General features: G+C 49.6%; 2 protein-coding genes and 1 pseudogene across 2 annotated transcripts; 2 read left to right on the top strand and 1 right to left on the bottom strand.

Moving 5' to 3' along the window:
* Positions 1-398: 398 nt before the first annotated feature.
* LOC117860063 (pre-mRNA cleavage factor Im 25 kDa subunit 1) lies at positions 399-2324 on the top strand. The gene is made up of 7 exons (XM_034743273.2): positions 399-771; positions 906-951; positions 1096-1189; positions 1347-1441; positions 1606-1692; positions 1790-1900; positions 1983-2324. The coding sequence occupies exons 1-7, from the start codon at positions 605-607 to the stop codon at positions 2052-2054; spliced, it is 672 nt and encodes a 223-aa protein (XP_034599164.1). The 5' UTR covers positions 399-604; the 3' UTR covers positions 2055-2324.
* Positions 2325-11463: 9139 nt separating this feature from the next.
* Positions 11464-13725, top strand: LOC117859733 (pre-mRNA cleavage factor Im 25 kDa subunit 1-like; annotated as a pseudogene).
* Positions 13726-14730: 1005 nt separating this feature from the next.
* LOC140223077 (uncharacterized) lies at positions 14731-17469 on the bottom strand. The gene has a single exon (XM_072294509.1). It carries the CDS (start codon positions 17229-17231, stop codon positions 15240-15242), a length of 1992 nt encoding a protein of 663 aa, XP_072150610.1. The 5' UTR covers positions 17232-17469; the 3' UTR covers positions 14731-15239.
* Positions 17470-21413: the final 3944 nt, after the last annotated feature.

Raw genomic sequence — 21413 nt, 5'->3', positions numbered from 1 at the left:
CGAGCAGGGGAATGGCTAGATGGGACCGCGCGCGCGCCTTGATCATCTCCTGGCGAGCACGTACGGTCAGCAGACCACGGGCGTCCACTGCGCTGTGCTGCCAGACCACGACGACGATCTCAACGTGCAGCGGGCCAGCAGCAGCTGACTTGAACAACACAGACCAACCACATGGGCCCACACGAAGGACGGCACTTGAGCAGAGCAGTCGAGTTGACTGCCGAGTGCCCGAGTCCGCAATGAAAAATGGCGGGTGGGGCCAGACCGAAAGCGAGCGCCCGCGCGGGCCCCACTTCCAGGAGCCCCTGGCTCCCTCCGCGCCACGCCACGTCGCGCACCAGCCGCCACGTCGCCGCTCCTCCCGCTCCCGACGCTTCTCCCACCCCCCGGCCCTCCCCCTCCCCTTCCCCTGAACCAAACCAACCAGAACCCATCGGCAGCAGAGCTGCAGAAGCTTCCCAAATCCTCTTCCCCCTCTGGCGTCTTCTCCTCCCCACCTTTCTATTCTCCAGCCGGTTCGCGCGCTCCAATTAGCTTCCCTCCCTTTCGCGGCGGGCGGCACTGCTATATAACCCGCGCCTCTGCGCGCTCCGGTGAGATCGACATGGGGCTCGAGATGGAGGCGGCGGCTGCTCCTGCGCCTGCGGCGGCGGGGGAGCAGGGGCTGGAGATATACCCGCTCAGCCGCTACTACTTCGGCGCCAAGGACGCCGCCGGCGCGCCCCGCGGCGTGGAGACGGCCGCCGACCGCGCGCTCCGGCTCAAGGCCAAGTGAGTGCGAGCCTCCACCTACCGCCGCGCCATCGCCCCCCTCTGTTATTGGATTCCTACTTCGGGGGTCTGCTGATTGCTTCTAAGTTGGGCCGAATGGCCGATTTCACACTCCCCTTTTGTTGCGCGTGCAGCTTCGCCGCCCACGGGCTCCGCACCAGCGTCCATGGCGTCCTCCTGGTAAGGCCATGCCTCCGCCTCTGCGATTCTTCTCCCTCTCCGAGCAATCGCACATGCCTTGATCGTTCGTGTAGCGCGCATGTTTCGGCACGCCGTTCAGCGGCAAGCGAGCAGAGCAGGCTCTGAATTTTGGTTTGGTTGCAGGTGGAGCTGTTCGGTCACCCGCACGTGCTGCTGCTGCAGGTCCGGAACTCCTCCTTCGTGCTCCCCGGAGGCCGCCTCAGGCCCGGCGAGGAAGGTACTTGTGCGTACTTGGCATGAATTCGCCACATTTTTGTAACACTGTGCCCTGAAAATTCCTGCAAATTTTGAGTTTGTACTAGTGACCAGTTGTGTTGTGCATGACTTGGAGGCTGACAGGTTCGTTCCTATATATATGCTGACTGCATTTTCAGAGCTCCAAGGGCTCAAGCGCAAACTCTCAAGCAAGCTGTCCATCCTTGATGAAAGCGAAGGCGATGCTGAGGATGAGGATGAGGATGACTGGCAGGTAACCTTAGTGCAGGCAGAGGAATTTCTTGAATGCATTGTTCAATTTCTTGCGAACCTGCAAGTTATCAGCACAATTGCTCACTGATGTGTCAACTCTGGCGCCAAAGGTAGGAATAGGATGATCCAAATGTTTGATCCTTGTTTACGTTGGCTATTGACTAGGTTGGGGAGTGCATTGGGATGTGGTGGAGATCTGAATTTGAGGCCATCCCGTTTCCATACATGCCACCAAACTTCCGCATGCCAAAGGTACAAAATGTTGCCATATCACAGTGTATCTAACCATGGTATTGGTATCCTCGTTATTGTTCTTATCTGAGTGTGTGAATCCTGCTGAGCTGTGAAGGAATGCATCAAGCTGTTCCTGATCAGGCTGCCGATGTCCCGGCAGTTCATCGTGCCCAGGAACATGAAGCTGCTGGCCGTGCCTCTGTCCCAGATTCATAACAACGCTCAGGTATGTTTGGGTTCTGAGATTTTGGAGTCAAGGGCCCAGGAGGTTCCTCTTAACATCTGTCCTATCAATCCCCCATTTGCAGGTTTATGGTCCGGTCATATCTGGGATTCCAAATCTACTGTCCAAGTTCGCGTTGAACGTTATCAGTGACTGAGCTGCGTGTGCAGACTGCAGACCCGAGTTCTGAATTTTGAGAAGCGGTTTTCATGTTAGGCTAGCCATACAACAATGTGATGTTCAGTCTTCAGACCACATAGGAATATACACTAGCAGCTCGTCTTGTGTGTTTTGTAACGTTTTCGTTATTGGTGTGCGGATAATGTATTGATTTGTATTGTATAATGTCTCTTGCCGCCTCTGCTTTGCCAAACCAGTTATGTACATTAACTTTGCTGATTATACCAATTGATCGTATAATGTCCAACGTGTTTTGTACTTGTCAAAATCCGAGTTCAATGCCTAACAAAAAACAATGCTTTACTTGTCAACATGTTTTGCACACTGATGCGTTTAATATGGTCACGGCTAGAGGAACAGCAAGAGATTTGCAGTAAGCAATAAACTATAACAAAGCAAGTCACTCGTTACAGCCTACAGGCGTAACAGTAGTCGTTTGGCATACTTGGCACCTGACAGAAGATGGTCTATCAAAGTCGTTTGATATCTAGGTATGAGTATCAATTAGGGTTGCCACATTTACATACAGGTGCTATGTTCAGCCCCGATATTAAAACCATCGAAGAGATTGCATACTTGGTTAGCTATAGGACACTATGCGATGCAGAGTACATCTGATGGAACTTTGCATTTACCAGCAGCTTATCTCTTATGTTGTATAGCGTTCCTTTTTTTATGGCAGATTTATTGTTAATATGCATTGCATAATGTTTCTACTGACCTTTTTCTGCCATGTAAAAAGTACTTATATCTTTTCTAATGAACGACACCATTCTTGTAGCAACAACAACACTACAAGGACGGTTACAAAAGCGCGCCTTGGACACAGCACGCATTCCTTGAGCGTACTCCAAAAGCAACAGCAACACTACAAGGTCAGTTACAAGTTATAACACCTCCAAGAGCAACAACACTACAAGAACTACCACGCCCAGTAAAATACTCATGCGAACTACCATGCATACTCCCTTGAGATAGTCACTTTTTGTAGCAAGCCGCCTTTACACCTAGAACAATAGCAGCTTGTGCACTGTCTGAGAAGAAGGTTCATTACTGATGCGGTTGTTCTCAATCCACTATTCAGTGCACTTTGAAACTATGGATACATGAACTCATAGAGACTTCAGCAGCCTTCAGGACCGACAAAGAACTTGAAGCATCACCACCTTTCCAGGTGAACTGATTATGCAGAACAGACATGCATAACATCACAAGCCTAGTGACAGGGTAGGATAAACTGCCAAGACATGTTCTCTGGTCTACCAGCAAAACAAAAGAGTCCGATGACTTAATGGCTACGTCTTCAACGCATGATCCCAGTTTTGCCGCTGCAAGCAGTTTTGCTGCAGTAGGGCAGTTGTGGTTGCCCAGGAATCCTTTGCAACTTGTACTTAAACACCTTAGAACCTGCTTGACCTTCTCTCCAGCAATCCACAACACAATACAGCCCATCATATGTGAATGCTGAAGCTCCTCTGGCCCTTGAATGACTGCCTTCTTCTCTACTCAAACTTTTAAAGCCGTGAATCACCCTGACAGGAGTCATCGTTTGGATGCAGTTCTTCAAGCCTAGGTTACCCCTCTTAAGCTTTTGATCCTCACCATACTTCTTACCAGCAAGCTTTCCTCCCGAGCCTGTGTATACCAATTCACCCGAGCTTGATAGCTCATCAGGATAACCTCCCGAAGCAACAATGCTGATTGCAACAGGCACACCATTCTCATCTCTGGTGATGTCAATGCCTCCCTGGTACGGGCGGTGGAGACCAACAAGGGCCAGCTCAACCCTGTACACAAATTCATCACCAATTTCAACTCCTGGGACGTTTCCAATAATAGGATCATGTTGGGTAAACCCTGGCAATTTCTTGATCACTTTATCAGCTACAAGGTCAATTCTACTAACTTTCAGTGAGCGCTGTTCCACAAATTGTACTGTAGCCCTGCATATAAACCGGAACCTCTTGCACATCATCTTGACTTTACTCCTAGCATCCACATTCTGGGTTCCATGTTGCCTCTGGCACCTCACAGAAGGAACATCTGATGAGACATTGAACTTCAATTCAAGCTTTCTTTCATAAGCAGCTAGTGCCTTCGAGAAGCAATCATCTTGCAAAATGGAAGCTGCTATATCATCCAGTTTGTTGATGCTACCCATTGTACATGCAGAGGCAACCTTCATCCGAATATGAGCTGGACACTTCACAATCACCTTCTTCTTGAGACCAGAGGAGCCCCCAGCTGCGGACAACTCCTTGCTCTCTGTTAAGGGGCGGTTGTCAGCAGACTTGTTGAGAGGTTGCGACCCTGTGACCCTCCCACACCCGGGTGGGAAGCGGCGGATGGCAGAGACCATCGTCGGCTTCGGTAGCAACCTCATAGCTGACACCAACTGCTTGCAGCTCCCAAATCCACCTCTCCCTGAACCGCCTTGTGAATCGGTGTCCAACAAACCATCAGCCGCAGCCACGCTCCTGCGGCAGGAAGGCTCTGGTGATCTCAGCGCCCCAGCATCTTGACCACGATGACCGCCGCCGGCAATCAGACGGGGAACAGCTGCAGCAGACGAACCAGCCTCGCCGACCGAGGGAGGAGGAGCCGGCTTCTTCGGCAACGCAGCGGAACCGCCGTCGTCGGCGCCCCTCCCGCACCCGGGCGGGAAACGGCGCGTGGCGGAGACCAGCCTCCGCTTGGGCGGCTGGTACGCGCGCGGCGCCGCCGCCGAGGCGAAGGGCCTCTTGCTCCCCACCTCGCCGCCTTCTCTTCCCTCCCGCGACGCCACCACGACCGCCACTCCAGCCGCGCCGTCGCCGGCCGAAGCATCCGCGACGGCCCCCGCGACGGCATTGCCTCCCGCGGTGTCGGCGTCCGGGCCTGCCTGCGCCACGACGCCGCTCCAGGCCACGCCACCGCCGCGAGACGTGGCACGGCTACCGCCGCCCGCCACCTCCTCCGCCTTTCCCGGCCCGGCGCCGCGCCGCGCGTCCAGAGTAGCGCCGGCCGCCTCCCCCGCGTCCCGCGCAGCGTCCTCGCCGCCGCCGCCACGACGACCTTCAGCGACGCGGGGAGGAGGAGGAGGAGGAAGAGGCGGGCGAGGAGGAGGAGGAAGAGCGCAGCGACCGCCGCCGAGCTGCCGGGGCCAGGTGGACCAGGTGCGCACGGCGGAGGCTGCCACCCCCGCAGCCACCCGCTGGCGCGCGGCATCGATGCCCGCCGCGTGGATGTCCATCCCGAACCGCCCCTGCCTGCGGCACGCTCCGCCGCCCGCCAGACGGCACAGCCACCGCTTGGAGACAGGAAAAATCGCCGCGGCTGGACTCGCGGGAGACGAAAAGCGAAGCGGGAGCCGAGGGGGCGGAACCGCGCGGACACGCCTCTGGCTCTGGGAGAGGTCCGGTGGAGAGGAGAGGAGAAAAGCCGAGGGCGGCCGGGAGGGGCGTCTCCGAGGAGGCGCGGGATGGGGTCGTGGCGTCGTGCTGCCGCTGCTGCTGCCACCGCCCGGTCTCGTCTGGTCAAGTCTGATGGGACGTGGCGCCTGGCTCCCGATGTGACGCGACCCGGCGATCTGGCACGTCACGCGCGAGGCAGACCCACGGCTCGGGTCCGAGGCACACGGTCTGCGTGGGCGTCGGGTCCTCCATGGCAACGGCTAGCTGATCTCAGCTGAGCTAAACCTGACCCGACTTGCTGATTTATCTTTCTTCACGAAATGTAATTGTTTCGCTTAAAAAAACTGAGCGCGCCTACAAATCATTTTTACAGTAGGGTACCTTCAACACACCACTAGCACCGTCCCTTCAAGTAACCTCCGAAGAGAAATCTAGGGTACCTTCAACACACCACTAGCACCGTCCCTTCAAGTAACCTCCGAAGAGAAATCTTGATGGTGTAGTGATAACAATGATTAGACTTAGGTCAACTAGGTGTAACGTGATACCCTTAGGTCGTCTCCAACAGCACGGGGAGATGAGAGAAAATAAGAAAAATAGAGAAAAAACACCCGTGTATTAGAAATCTGATACCACTTATTATGCGCGGTACTCCTCGGATCTTGAAAGGATATTGCGAATACGATACGAGCTTACACCGACAACGTATATGAATTTAAACCCCAAATAATGACGTTAAAATAACCACAATAAGAAAATAGGATTTTGGCAAAGCTGACCGCAAATTCCTTAAGCATAACTCCAAAAGAGTAAAGTGATTGTTGCTCCCTCACAACCCTACTTGACCCTTTAGGTTCCTCTGATTCTTACTCTATACAAGAATCTAGTGCTATAGAACTATCTAGCCTATCGTCTATCCCTCTTGAGCGCTTCTAATTACCTCTCACAAGTCTTGAATGAGACCTTGGTGTTTGTCTTTAGCTTGATTTGTTCCTAGAGGCTCCACCCCTTGTTTATATAATCCCCTCCAATGTCCTCATACGTGCAAGTAGGAGTCCTACACATAATAGGATTTAAAGCTCAAGTCATAGTAAAACTATAAGTCATAATAGCACATCTCTATTGAGTTCTAATCCAAGTAGGATTTGAGTCACCATACAACACCCTGCACAGCATTTGCGAGCACGGGACATAAGGCCAGAGAGGGTAGGTGTACCAGGAACCGTGCAAGACCATCTCTTGTTGGTGTGATAGCTGGTTGCTTTTTGCCACCCTCTTTCTTCCACGTGGATTAAAATATTACTTCAGGCGGTGATTTCAACAGCATTTGGAGAAAGCCTTAGTTGCGTCCTAGGGACAGGGCCGATCTTTTATCAATTGGTTAGTTGTGCCTCCTATGAGGCATAGAGCTAGAGCTAAAATGACGGGTGAGGGGGATTGCGGGATTTAGCATGCAAATAGTATGTTCAATAAAAGATTGATGGGTTACCACAAAATATCATATTATTTGTTTATGATCCTACATTGTAATACTACTTCGTTCTTAAATATATAATAATATTAATTTTTTACTTCAAATTTGACCAACAATATTTATCTAATCATTTATTACTGGCCTCCATTTCAATTTACTTGGCACTACCCTTTTCCTTTTACTGTAGTAATTTTGATGGCTTGTTTTTCCCTAGTAAAGTATCATAAACACTTAAACTTTCACATAGTAAAGTACCTTTAAGTATTTGTAGCATCATACATGAAAAAAAATGCATGGTAAAATTTGGTACAATAAAAAAAGGAGTGACAAGTAAATTGAAATAGAAGTTGGTATTTACACAAAGATTTAAGAAATGGGCATCATTAGATGTAACACATGGACCTTAGCCTACCCAAACTTTTTAGTCAGTTCTCTAGTCATGGAGACTTCAGACCATTCACCTTATGTGATTTCCGTAGGTACTAACATCCCAAGAGCAAGGTCTTGCTTTGAAATCCACCGAATGTTATATGGGGATTTTCTATCAGTCGTCTAGCATGGTTGGTCACTCCCTACTAACACGATAGACAAAGCAAAGTTCTTGACAACTAAGTTCAAGAATCTAATAAGAGTCCTAAAAGCATGGAGTCTGCATCTATCAAGCTCAGCTGCAAGAATCAAGAGCATCAAATTGGTTTTCTCCCAGATGGAACTCATTGAGGAATTTAGAGACTTGTCCCTTGTAGAATGGAACTTTAAAGGAATTCTCAGTGAGATTTTACAGTCACTTCTGCACACTAGCAACGGATTTATTGGAAGCAGCATGGCACAATCAAATGGGTCCTCTTTGGGGATGTAGGCATGAAATTCTTCCATGCAAATGTCACTATACAACATCGAAGGAATCTAATAACTTCTCTGAATGATGAAAATGACAACGCCTGCTTCCAGCATCATGAAAAGGCAAATCTTCTTTGGATTGCATATAAAGACAAGTTTGGCACCTCAGAAGGAATTCACATGCAATTTGATTTAAGCACTATGCTACTCAAGCAGCTAACCTAGGCTGTTTAGGAGGAACCCTTTTCAAAGGCAGAAATTGATGACATAGTCAAGCAATTGCCAATGGATAAATCTACTGGACCATATGGGTTTTCTAATGAGTTCATCAAAAAAAGTTGGTCTATTATCTGTCAAGATTTTTATGACCTCTGAGGTCTTTCTCAATGGTGATTTATGTTTGTAGAGCATAAATGGTTCGTATATAACCCTGTTACCCAAAAAGGATGGAGCAATCTCTGTATCTGATTTTAGGTCAATTTCCCTGCTTATCTCCCCAGTGAAACTGATTACCAAGCTATAGCAATAGACTTCAAAAGGTAATCGTATAGCTCATTCATAAAAATCAATATGGCTTTATTCAATTCAGAATAATTCAGGAATGTCTTGCCTGGTCATTTGAATAGTTACGTATCTATCATCATTCAAAGAAAGAATTTGTGGTCCTTAAGCTAGATTTTGAGAAGGCTTTTGACAAAATTGAGCATAAAGTAATGCTACAAATTATGGAGCATAAGGGTTTTGGCAACAAATGTTTGACATGGATGAGGCAGATTTTCAGCTCTAGGACTTCAACATTGCTGTTAAATGGGGTGGCTAGCAAAGTCTTTCACTGTAAGAGAGGGGTCAGACAAGAAGACCCTTTATCACCTCTCCTCTTTGTGCTAGCTGAGGATATCCTTCAATTAGTCTTGAACCAGGCCAAAGACCAAGGAGTACTCAGTCTACCAATACCACTAGAATCCACAACTGATTTTCCAATTATCCAATATGCTGATGATACATTAATTATCATGGAAGAGTACCCTCAACAGCTTCTTACCTTGAAAGGAATGCTTCATTCTTGTGCAATTTCTACAATTAATCTAACTCAAGAGAAATTTGATTTACTTGTACAAAGGGGTCATTTCCTTTCACCTACCTTGGACTGCTGCTTGGGCTGACTAAACCAAGAATTAAAAATTTCCTCCCTCTAGTCTCTAGATGCAAGAGATGTATCTCAAGCACATCCATGTACCTCTCTCAGGCAGGGAGATTACAATTAACAATTTCGGTTGTTACATCCCTTCCAACTTTCTTTTTGTGCACCTTCAGTATGCAGCACACAGTCATTGAACAAATTAACAAGCTCATGAAGCATTATCTCTGTGAGGTGTAGACATCAACGCCAAATCACAGCCTAAGGTGGCCTGGACCATGATCTCTAGGCCAAAGGAAGAAGGAGGACTTGGTGTCTTAGACCTCAAAGCTCACAACAAAGCTCTGTTGCTCAAAAATCTCCACAAGTTTTTCAACAGGCTTGACATACCCTGTGGGTTAAATGTGTGTAGGAGAAGCACTACGCCAATGCTAAATTGCCTAGCCATATAAAAAAGGGTTCATTCTGGTGGCGCGATATTCTAAAGCTCTTGGATGATTTTAAGGGTCGTCTAGCTTCAGTTAACATGCAAGATGGACGGACTTGTCTCTCTAGGATGACTTATGGCATGGAGTAGTGGCAAAACTAGCTTGCACACCCACATCTCTACTCTTTTGCAAAAGATACAAGGGTGACCATTCACAAAGCTCAGAGCTTGCAGCCACTTAGTAGATTTTTTTCATTTGCCCATGTCCATGGAGGCATTTGGTGAACTTCAGTCTCTTCAGCATGGACTACAATGGGTGAATCTAAATCAAGACATAGATGTATGGACATATATTTGGGGAAATGGCCACTTCACACCAAACAAGCTTATAATCACATCATTACGCACACAACAGATCACCCTTCTTTCAATTGGATTTGGGCATCATCATGCCAACCAAAACATAAAGTCTCTTCTGTTTACTACTAAAGATCGTCTAAGCACAAGGAACATGCTCAGGAGAAAAACATGGCTTTGCCATCGTACAATTGTGTGCTATGTTTGGAATCAGTGGAGGAAACATCGTAATACCTATTTCTTCAGTGTAGCTTCTCAGAGCAATGTTGGGGGCTTCTTCATGTCACTGCTGACCTACACGGTGACTGTTTTGACACCTTAACACCTATCAAACAGCAACTGCGTTTTCCTTTCTTCATGGAAATCGTCATCCTCATATGCTGGAGTATTTGGACATTGAGGAATGATCTAATCTTCAAAGGCATTCCTTCATCAGTTAGTCAATGCAGAGTAATCTTCAAAAAGGAATTTATCCTGATGTTGCACAGGGCAAAAGTAAAGTATTTCCCAGCAATTGAATCATGGATCGACGACATCTAACGAGAATTTTTAGTTTTATTTTCTTTGTGTCATTCTTTGTTTCCTGAAGGGTCCTCTTGGCTCCCTTCTCTCTCCTTTTCTTGTAAATATTCACGCTCCTTTTATCAATATAACCAGTAGGAGGCAACCCCTCCTGAATTCTCAAAAAAAACACCAAAGCTATTTTAAAATTAACTTTTATATTTATTTATTCACACAAGTATTTGTAAAAAAAGAAAAAGTTAAACAAATAAAAAAAAGTCAATGGTATTCTACATTTAAGAATAGTACATGATAGCTGATAGCGTGTGTGTTTAAACTCAAAACGATGCCTTATACTTCCTTTTGCAAATGCTTGCTTCAAATATGGATCATTTTTATATGCATTGATATACCATAACAATTTCTTCTTTCTTTTGCAAATGCATGCTTCAAGTACCCAATAGCAAGTTAAGCAAGGCTTGCACATTTGTTGCTTTTCTACAGGTTTGCTTTCAACCTTCAAAGACATCCTCCGTAGACCAATACTCGAGCGGTCAACAAAGTCAACCAACCCACATGGTCCCACACGCAGTGCCAGTCAAGTTGACTGCCGAGTACCGCCACGCCACCGTCCCTTTGTCCCTGTCTGACTGGCTCTCTCCGCGCCACACCACGTTGTCCCCGGCCACCACATCCCGCGCCTCCCGCTCCCGACGCTATCTTCCTGCCGCCTCACCCCCTTCCCCTGACCCCCACAAACTAGAACCCGATGGCAGCAGAGATGCAGAAGCTTCCCAAATCCTCCTGTCCCTCTCGCGTCTTCTCCTCCCACCTTTCTATTCGGAAATTTAAATATTTGACATCAAATTTGCAAGCCTCACTGTTTATAACCTTCAATTCGCACAACTTTCAAAATATAACACTTGATATGTGAATTCTTTTGATTCAGGGGATTTCTGCTCCTTTTCTCTATTTTCCTTTATTTCTTTTTTCTTTTTATTTTCCAAGCCCCTTTTGCCCCTTCACCTTATCTACGACGGCGTTGGGAAAAGCGGCACGCCACCGGCACCGCCAGAACTTCACCGACTCTAGGGTTCCGGCGACCAACTGGGATGGGAAGAGCACTAGGAGATAGAGGAGACGATGGGGAATTCGTTTTGAGGGTTCTCAATGGGGATTAGGGCATGGAAGGAGGAGGACTACGGGTGGCCATGGATGAGAGCTCTGCAGGCGAGGTTTGGCCATGGTTGGGTTCGGAGGAGAGGGAGATGCAGAGGAGAAGCAAATACGTGTGTACAGGGTCAGCAGGGGAGGAGATGCCTTGGGGGACGCGGCTGCCGGTGAGCTCCCTTGGGTCAGTGGGGGCACCCGCGGCAGAGCAACGGAAGGGCGGTGGCGACGCCTGCTTCTGGCCATACAGAGAGAAGAACAAACAAGTTGAGAAAGACAACCAAAATAGGGGCAGGGCAAAACGGGTATGTCACCCGTGCTGGAAAAAGAAAAAGTAAAGGAAAGATAAAAGAAAATAGGAAAAGTGCAAGAATCCTCCGAATCGAAATAATTCACGTGCACGATGTCAATTTTTAAAAGGGCATGCGAATTCAATGTCATATCTAGTGAGGCATGCGTATTGGATTTCAAATATCAAAATCTCTCTATTCTCCAGCCGGTTCGCGCGCTCCAGTTTGTTTCCCTTTCACGGCGTGCGGGTGGCGCTGCTATATAACCCGCGCCTCCGCGCGCTCCGGTGAGATCGACATGGGGCTCGAGATGGAGGTGGCAGCTGTTCCTGCGCCTGCGGCGGCGAGGGAGCACGGGGTGGAGATATACCTGCTCAGCTGCTACTACTTCGGCGCCAAGGACGCCGCCGGCGCGCCCCTCGGCGTGGAGACGGCCGCCGACCGCGCGCTCCGGCTCAAGGCCAAGGGACTGCCAGCCGCCACCTACCGCCGCGCCATCACCCCACTCTGTCCTTGGGCTCTCTAGGTCTGGGGGCCTGCTGATTACCTCTTGCTTGGCTTGGCCGCTTGGGCCGATTTCACGCCTGCGGCTTTGCCGCCCACGGGCTCCGCACCAGCGTCCATGGCGTCCTCCTGGTAAGACCATGACCTCTGCGGCTCTTCGTTTCTGCTTCATATCTGAGCAATCGCACATGCCTTGATCGCTCGTGTAGCCGCATGATGTTGGCACAACGTTCAGCGGCAAGCGACCAGAGCAGGCTCTGAATTTTGGTTTGGTTTGTTTGCAGGTGGAGCTGTCCGAACACCCCTCTCGTGCTGCTGCTGCAGGTCCTGAACTCCTCCTTCGTGCTCCCGGGAGGCCGCCTCAGGACCGGCGAGGAAGGTACTTGCCATACATTCGCAAGTGTTTTACCCTACTGTACCCTGAATTTTCCTGCAAATTTGTGAGCTAGTACAAACTTGTGTATGTGTATGTATATGTTGTACCCTGAAATTACCTGGAGGTTGACAGGTTTGTTCGTATGCATGTGCTGACTGCATTTTCAGATGTCCAAGGGCTCAAGCGCAAACTCTCGAGCAAGCTGTCCATCGTCGACGATGGCCAGGCCGATGCCGAGGATGAGGATGACTGGCAGGTAACCTTAGTGCAGGCAGAGGAAATTCTTGAATTCACTGTTCAATTTGTTGAAAACCTGACAGTGAGCACAATTTTTCATGGTGTGTCAACGCTGATGCCAAGGTGGCAAGGCAGGAATAGGATGATCCAAAACGTTTGATCCTTGTTCACGTTGGCTATTGACTAGGTCTGGGAGTGCATTGGGATGTGGTGGAGATCTGAATTTGAGGTCAGCCCGTTTCCATACATGCCTCATGCCTCCAAACTTCCACGTGCCAAAGGTATAAAATGTCGCCTTATCAAGTGTATCTAAGCTCTAAGCTTATTGCGCCAAAAAAATATTCTAAATTCCTAGGAGGCCCTCCCACACGCGCACGTTGCAAGTTACAATTCACGCGATTTTTCATACAAAATATACGCATGTGCGTGGGATTTGAACCAACAACCTCAAACCTCGCACATAGCTTCCTTATCATCTCACCTACACAACACATCTAATTATAAGTAAGAGATGCAATTTTTTTAGTAACTCGTGGGGACCCTTTAGTCCAGGTTTATAATACTAATCGGGACTAAAGATGTTTCTATGGACTACAAAATTTAGACTCGGGATTGAAACCTCTTTAGTTTTGCATAAAAACAATCGAGATTTTTGTTGAGGATGGAAGATTGTTTTTCAAACTGTTCCTGATCAGGCTGCCGATGCCCCGTCAGTTCGTCGTGCCGAGGAACATGAAGCTGCTGGCTGTGCCTCTGTCACAGATTCATAACAACGCCCAGGTATGTTGGAAACTTTGGATTCAGAGATTTTTGGAGTTCAGGACCCAGGAGGTTCCCCTTAACACACGTCCTATCGAACACCATTTGCAGGTTTATGGTCCGGTCATAGCTGGGATTCCGAACCTGCTGTCCAAGTTCTCCTTGAACGTTACCAGTGACTGATGAGATGCGTGTGCAGACCCGAGTTCTGAACTTTCAGAAGCGTTTTGCATGTTAGGCTAGCCATACAGCAATGTGCTCTGCAGACTACGTAGGAATATACACTAGCAGCTCATCTTCTGTGTAACTTTTTTCTTTATTGGTGTGTGGATAATGTATTGATTTGTATTGTATAATGTATAATTCCTCCTTTGTTTTGCCACGTGAAAAAGAAGTAGTGATGTACAAAAACTTTTGCTGATTATACCAATTCATCGTACAATAGCAAACTAAGCACACCATGACTCCCGCATGCCTTTTGCTTGTAATTACAAGAACAAATGAACGACAACGCCCAGAGATAACCACGGCCAAGTGGCCAACAATCACAGGTATCAATATCCAGCATGTCTTGTAATTGTCAATATCCGAGCCAATCCTTCCTGTTCCATGTTCTGGATACATTCATAGTCGGCTATCATGTGAGCCTGGAGAACATTGCATATATATTAAGTAGAAATCAGAGAGAAATGCTCAACCTATCCCAGAGTAATTTTCTGAAATATTAAGGTACACCGATGCTTTTAATATGGTCATGGCAAGAACAGCAAGAGATTTGCAGTAAGCAATAAACTATAACAAAGCAAGTCACATGTACAGCCTACAGGCATAACAATATATAGTCATTAGGTACGTAGAAGTAGACGCATAAATGGAAATGAGACAATTCACGGTAAGCTACAGTAAAGATGCTCAAAAGTACAGCATGAAGCACTTTGGCATACTTGGCACCTGACAGAAGAACAGAAGATGATTGATCAAAGTCATTTGATATCTACTATCTAGGTTTAAGCAGCTTATCTCTTATGCTGTATAGCGTTCCTTTTTATGGAAGATATATTGTTAATATGTATTGTATAACGTTTCTAGTTCTACTGACCTTTTTCTGCCATGTAAAAAGAACTACAACAACACCATTCTTAAAGCAGCAACAAAACTACCAAGGTCTTACAAAAAGCACGCCGTGGACACAGGACGCATTCCTTGAGCGTACTCCAAAAGCAACAACAACAATGTAAGGTCAGTTACAAGTTATAACACCTCCAAGAGCAACACCACTACAAGAACTACCACGCCCAGTAAAATACTCATGAGAACTACCATGCATACTCCCTTGAGATAGTCACTATTTGTACCAAGCCTAGCGCCGTAGCAGCTTGTGCACTGTCTGAGAAAAGGTTCAATACTGATGCTATTGTTCTCAATCCATCTTCTGCTGAAATCCACCCTCCTCTCAAGCCTCTGTTCAGTGCACTTTGAAACAATGGAAACATGTGACTGGAAAGAACTCAGAAACTTCAGCAGCTTTCACAACCGAGAAAGAACTTGGGAGCGTCACCAGCTTTCCTGGTGAACTGATTATGCAGAACAGACATGCATAACATCACAAGCCTAGTGACAGGGTAAGATGAACTGCCAAGACATGTTCTCTGGTCTACCGGCAAAACAAAAGAGTCGATGACTTAATGGCTACATCTTCAACACATGATCCCAGTTTTGCTGCTGCAGGCAGTTTTGCTGCAGTAGGGCAGTTGTGGTTGCCCAGGAATCCTTTGCAACTTGTACTTAAACACCTTAGAACCTGCTTGACCTTCTCTCCAGCAATCCACAACACAATACAGCCCATCATATGTGAATGCTGAAGCTCCTTTGGCCCTTGGACGACTGCCTTCTTCTCTACTCCTTTTTAAGCCATAAATCACCCTCACGGGAGTCATCGTTCGGATGCAGTTCTTCAAGCCTAGGTTACCCATCTTAAGCTTTTGGTTCTCATCACCCTTCTTACCAGCAAGCTTTCCTCCCGAGCCTGTGTATATCAATTCACCCGAGCTTGATCGCTTATCAGGATAACCTCCCGAAGCAACAATGCTGACTGCAACAAGCACACGATTCCCATCTCTGGTGGTGCCAATGCCTCCCCGGTACGGGCGATGGAGACCAACAAGGGCCAGCTCAACCCTGTACACAAATTCATCACCAATTTCAACTCCTGGGACGTTTCCGACAAAAGGATCATGTTGCGTAAACCCTAGCAATTTCTTGATCACTTTATCAGCTGTAAGGTCAATTCTACCAACTTTCAGTGAGTGCTGTTCCACAAATTTTACTGTAGCCCTGCATATAAACTGGAACCTCTCGCACATCATCTTGACTTTACTCCTAGCATCCGCATTCTGGGTTCCATGTTGCCTCTGGCACATCACAGAAAGAACATCTGATGAGACATTGAACTTCAATTCAAGCTTTCTTTCATAATGAACTAGTTCCTCCATGAAGTCATCATCTTGCAAAATGGAAGCTGCTATATCATCCGGTTTGTTGATGCTACCCATTGTGCATGCAGAGGCAACCCTCATCCGAAAATGAGTAGAAGAGCCCCTAGCTGTGGACAACTCGTTGCTCTCTGTACAGGGGCGCTTGTCTGCAGACTTGTTGAGAGGTTGCGAGGCCGTGACCCTCCCACGCCCGGGTCCGAAGCGGCGGATGGCAGAGTCCATCGTCGGCTTGCCGCTCCCAAATCCACCGCTCCCTGAACCGCCTTGTGACTCAGTGTCCAAGAAACCATCAGCCGCAGCCACGCTCCTCCGGCGGGAAGGCTCTGGTGATCTCAGCGCCCCAGCATCTCGACTATGATGACCGCCGCGGGCAATCGGACGAGGAACAACTGCAGCAGACGAACCAGCCTCGCCGACCGAACGAGGAGGAGGAGCAGCCGGCTTCTTCGGCAACGCAGCGGAACCGCCGAGTCCGGGGCGTGCAGGCGCGGCCACGAGCCGCGAACCGCCGTCGTCGGCGCCCCTCCCGCACCTGGGCCGGACACGGCGCGAGGCGGAGACCATCCTCTTGCTCCCCACCTCGTCGCCTCCTCTTCCCTCCCGCGGCGCCACCACGACCGCCACACCAGGCGTGCCGTCGCCGGGCGAAGCATCCGCGACGCCCGCCGCGTCGGCGTCCCCGCCCGCCAGCGCCACCACGCCGCTCCTCGACGCGCCACCGCCGCGCGACGTTCCCGGGGTACCGCGGCCCGCCTCCTTCGCCGCCTTCCCCGGCCCGGCGCCGCGCCGCGAGTCCCGAGTAGCGGCGGCGCCACTGCCGCCGACGTCTCCCCGACGCCCTTCGGCGGTGGGAGGAGGGGGAGGAGGAGGAAGAGCGCGGCGGCGGTCGCCGAGCTCCCTGGGCCAGGAGCGCACGGCGGGGGCCGCCGCCCCCGCAGCCACCCGCTTGCGCGCGGCGTCGATCCCCGCCGCGTGGGAGTCCATCCCGAATCGCCCCCCGCCTGCGGCACGCTCCGCCGCCCGCCCGAGCACACGGAACCCCCCGCTTGGAGATAGGAACAACCGCCGCGGCCGGACTCGTGGGAGACAAAAAGCGAAGCGGGAGCCGAGGGGGCGCCTGGGAGAGGTATAGAGGAGAGAAGTGGGAACAAGACGCACACATACGCTAAAAAAGTCCATGACCATGCGGCCCATATATCAGTCCAATATCATCAGCAACTAAACAGCCCAGTTGCTGCTTTCAAAAAAAAAAAAAACAGCCCAGTTGCCTACACACACGAGAACAAGACACACCTCCTCGCCGCAGAAAAAAGGAAGCGCCGGCAAGGCATCTCGCCGCCATCAATGCCGCTCGGTGCTGCAGCTCTCTCATTGCCGCCCAGCATCACCGGGTGCCCTGCCTCACTCTTCACTGCCCATCAGACACTGGGATGCTATGTCACGCTCATCCCCGTCACCTCGGTCATCGCGGAGTGGTTCTGACCGGTTACCACCGCCGAGGGTTCAGGCCACGGTTGGGACTGGCAAGGAGGTTTGTACGCCCAGGGGCAGTACCACCACGGGGAGGGTCACCGGTGCTGCCAAGCCAGAACCACCGCGGAGGAAGAGCGATCGCAGCACAAGAGGATAATTGGGCAAAAGGCAGCATGTTGGGAAATGTGTTTGACAATTTAGGATGGCAAATTGAGAATGTGATGAGCAATATTACCATTAGCATTTGAGTGAAGCTAAGTTCACCCTGTAATCTTTATAACCAGTACCATCTGCAACTAGTGCTTTGAGCTTGTGCTTGTGTTGGTGCTTTCACCTCTCCCTGCCTCTTCCCCACCCTCCTGTATCAAAATTGGAGGGTTTTGAGAAATAATGGACATAATGATAACACTACAAACAAAATTGTGCAGATCATACCATAAAATATTTTGCACCTGTGCATGAGCAACATCATTATTTGCCTCTTTTCCAAACTGTGATGAAGCTTTGTTTTCTCTTTTTTCTAAACTTGTGCTTCTTATCAAGCCAAGTTTTTCTTCGCTTTGAAGTTTTTGTCTGGACCTTATTTTTTTTTAGGCGTGAATTATTCAACACATCATTTGGTGGAGTAGCATTTGTGGGAACTACAGATGGACTCACAGAAGTGCTTGGACATGCAATGCTCATCTCTTCAATTTGCTTACAAGGATGTCAAGTGTGTTGTCCACTAACTTGTGCATTGAGGAAAGTTGGTTGCTTGATATGCCAAATTATGAAATTTGTTAGACATATCAGCAGCGAAGCAAAGCATCCATATTTGAATTTTTGATTATATTTCTTCCCTGCTTGTCTTGTATAGTTACACTTCGTACTTCTCGTGTCCATCGCTTTAACACTTATTGTGGTGGCAATAACTTAATACTCATCAAATCAAGAACTTTAAGAGCATGATGTAATCTTCCCATCGAATTGTCTTTTATTTGTGTACCGTTTTCTAACCTCGAAGCCTTTCTGTCCACCATAACTAAGCCAAAATGCCCAAACCTTATTCGAATTTCTAAATTTCATGTCGACATGATGAAGCGTCCCCACATAAGTAGAGACTAAATGTGATACAAATATCAGTCCCAGGAGGCTGATAACACATTTATTCGACAGATAATTCAGTTACCGTACAACTCCCGAGGGAGTGGGCGTGAAAGCCACGCAGCGATAAACAGTAAATAAATAACGGCGGCTAACCAAGCGACTGCCAAAAGACAGCACTCGGGACTACACGGCAGCAGCAGCATCTTGGGCAGGCCAACACCACAGGTAGCGTCGGGTGCGGACACAACCTCTACTCAAGGTCCTCGGCGACGAAGTCCGGGTCCTCCTCTGTAGCAACGAAGCAAGGGTGAGTACAAGCGTACTCAACAAGTCCAACCCCATCCACGGAGGGGGATACAAGCAAGTTTATGCACAAGTATAACAAGGATAAGCTAGAGTTTATTTGCGGAAAAGCTAAATTTTAACACATGCAGGGGGTCGTTCCAAAAGGGATTTTTGTAAAGTTTTCCTTTAATACCCGAAACATTGAGTGGGGTTGATCCTACACAAAGGATCCAAGTTTTTATCGCTATCGGACTCCCCGTCCGCCATAGCGCACGGCACAACTGCCGGACTCTTCCAAAAATCTCCCCCCCCCCACACACACGCATGACATTCTTGCCCAATTACTAGTTATGTGACCAAGCCGTAACTCGTCCAATGCCGTGGACACGGCTACCCGGATAGGTTGTAACTCTGCAGAGGGTGTACACTTTTCCCACAAGTAGGGTACCGCATTATAATCACCTTAGTGACGGCACGAATCCTAACAAAGCCATTACCCACCTTAGCCAAGGCTGGTTAGCCCTCGCGGAAACATCCAAGGGGTTCACGGCTCATCCACGAGACCGTAACCAGGACATAAGTCACCAAGATCTTACCCCTCTTCCATGGGTGCCCGTTGCTCACCAGCACCCCTGAGGACTAACAGGTCAGCTAGTGGGATTTATGCTAAGCCGTTGCCCATACAACGGTCGAGTGGTTGCACGATGGTGGAATTAGGCAAGACGACACATCAACTCGGTCCTTAGTCATGACAGGATGGATATCTCCCGACATTGCTCAACCACCAAGGTACGAGCACAACAACCTGGCATTCCACACAAGGAACACCCATCCATCCCGTCTACACATCCTTTTTCCCTGAACCCAGAAGCCATTTCTCTTACTTATACACACACACACATTTATTTTCCGAACACACCATTGTAATAATGATTGCAGTAGAGTAACAAATTCCTAAGCGTTCTAGCAGTGGTTATCATCTAAACAGAGCGAGTCATGTTTAGAGATAAACATAGGACAACAAGGAATGTTCATAACAATCAAGGGGTGGCTATCCAACCATGTCTTGCAGTGAAATAATATGCACTTTGTAAAACAGGCCAATAGGTTGTGTTTGAAAAACTAGGTATTAAGTATGCATCAAAGGGTGAGATTGGACTTGCCGTCTTCAAAGCCTTCCGGGAGTTCCGGCTCGCGGTACTGGTCTTCGGGCTCGGGCTCGCAGTCAAACTCTTCCTCAGGCTCCTCCTCGGGCAATCCGCGATCTACGACACCCACAAACAGACACACCAATAAATAAAAGAGGAAACGATTTTTAACCGTGAGCTCCGAACAGGAAACGTGAACGGAAAATAGGTAGAAAGATTATTTTTGGGAAATTTGGATATAGATCAGCGAAAGTATTCTGGAGGATGACGTGGTAAAATTTGGGATTAATTGGAGGAGGTTTGGCGCATGAAATGACGGGTTAAATATGGATTAGGGGCTTAAATGGAGGCTTAAGGGTTGATTTCTAGTAACACGGGACCTATTTGCAATTACTTTTGGAAGTGGAGGGGCCTATGTGTAATTTGGGGAAACTTGGGGGTCGGATCTAAATTCGAAGGTAGTTTCATCTCCTTCTCCAGGAACTTGGAGAGAGAGGGAATGGGGAGGGGATGGGCCGACGGCCGGCCGGCCGGGCGTCGCCGGCGGCGAGCCGTGGGGCGGAGGGGCGGCGAAGGGAGTCGAGGGGGGGCTCCATCTGCCTCACCTCAGGCAGGTGGCGTCGGAGGAGGGCGGGGCACCAGCGCCCGTGGGGCGGCGGCGACGGTAGAGATGCGGCAGCGGCGGGGGGGGGGGGGGGGATGCGGCGGCGGCGGAGTGGCGACGGGCGGCACCGGGGTGGAGGTGGCGAGCTGGGAGGGGAACGGCTTGGCAAAGGAGGCCGGTCGTGCCCCTATTTATAGGCCGACGGGGTGGTGGCCGGAGGTAGGGGCCGGCTATTGGCCGGCGGTGGAGGCTCGGCGGCCACGGCACCGGTGGCGTGCCGTGCGGGAGGTAGGGCTGGCGAGGCGGCGTGGTGCGGGGCCGAGATGGCCGGCGCGGGAGGGCGGCGTGCGGGACCGGGGAGGCTGGCGCCGGAGTGGATGGCGCAGGCGGCCGGGGACCGGACCGGGCGCGCGGTTCGAGGGGGCGGCGGCGTGGCCGACGCCGGGCCGGGCGATGGGCCCCACGCGCGGGGAGGCCGAGCGGCGTGGCGCCAGGAAGGAGTGGCGCCGTGGTAGTAATGGCGTCGGGGGGGGCCAGCCAGGGAGTGGCGCCAGGAAGAGAAGGAGAAGGAGAGAGAAGAAGGAGGGAGGAAGAAGAAGAAGAAAGAGGAAGAAAGAAGAAAGAAAAAGAAAGGAGAAAAAAAGGGGGAAAGAGAAAGAAAAGGAAGAGACCGGCGGCACTCGCGGCACGCGGTCGGAGCACGCGCGCGGCGGTCTGACGACGGCGCTCGGTGAGATTTACGGGCACGAATAAAAAGATAGGTGGTGGTCGGCATGGTAC

Source organism: Setaria viridis, chromosome 6 (assembly GCF_005286985.2).
Source record: "Setaria viridis chromosome 6, Setaria_viridis_v4.0, whole genome shotgun sequence".
Classification (NCBI taxonomy): domain Eukaryota; kingdom Viridiplantae; phylum Streptophyta; class Magnoliopsida; order Poales; family Poaceae; genus Setaria; species Setaria viridis.
The sequence above is the reverse complement of the archived record's forward strand: the minus strand, read 5'-3'. Positions and strand labels throughout refer to the sequence as shown.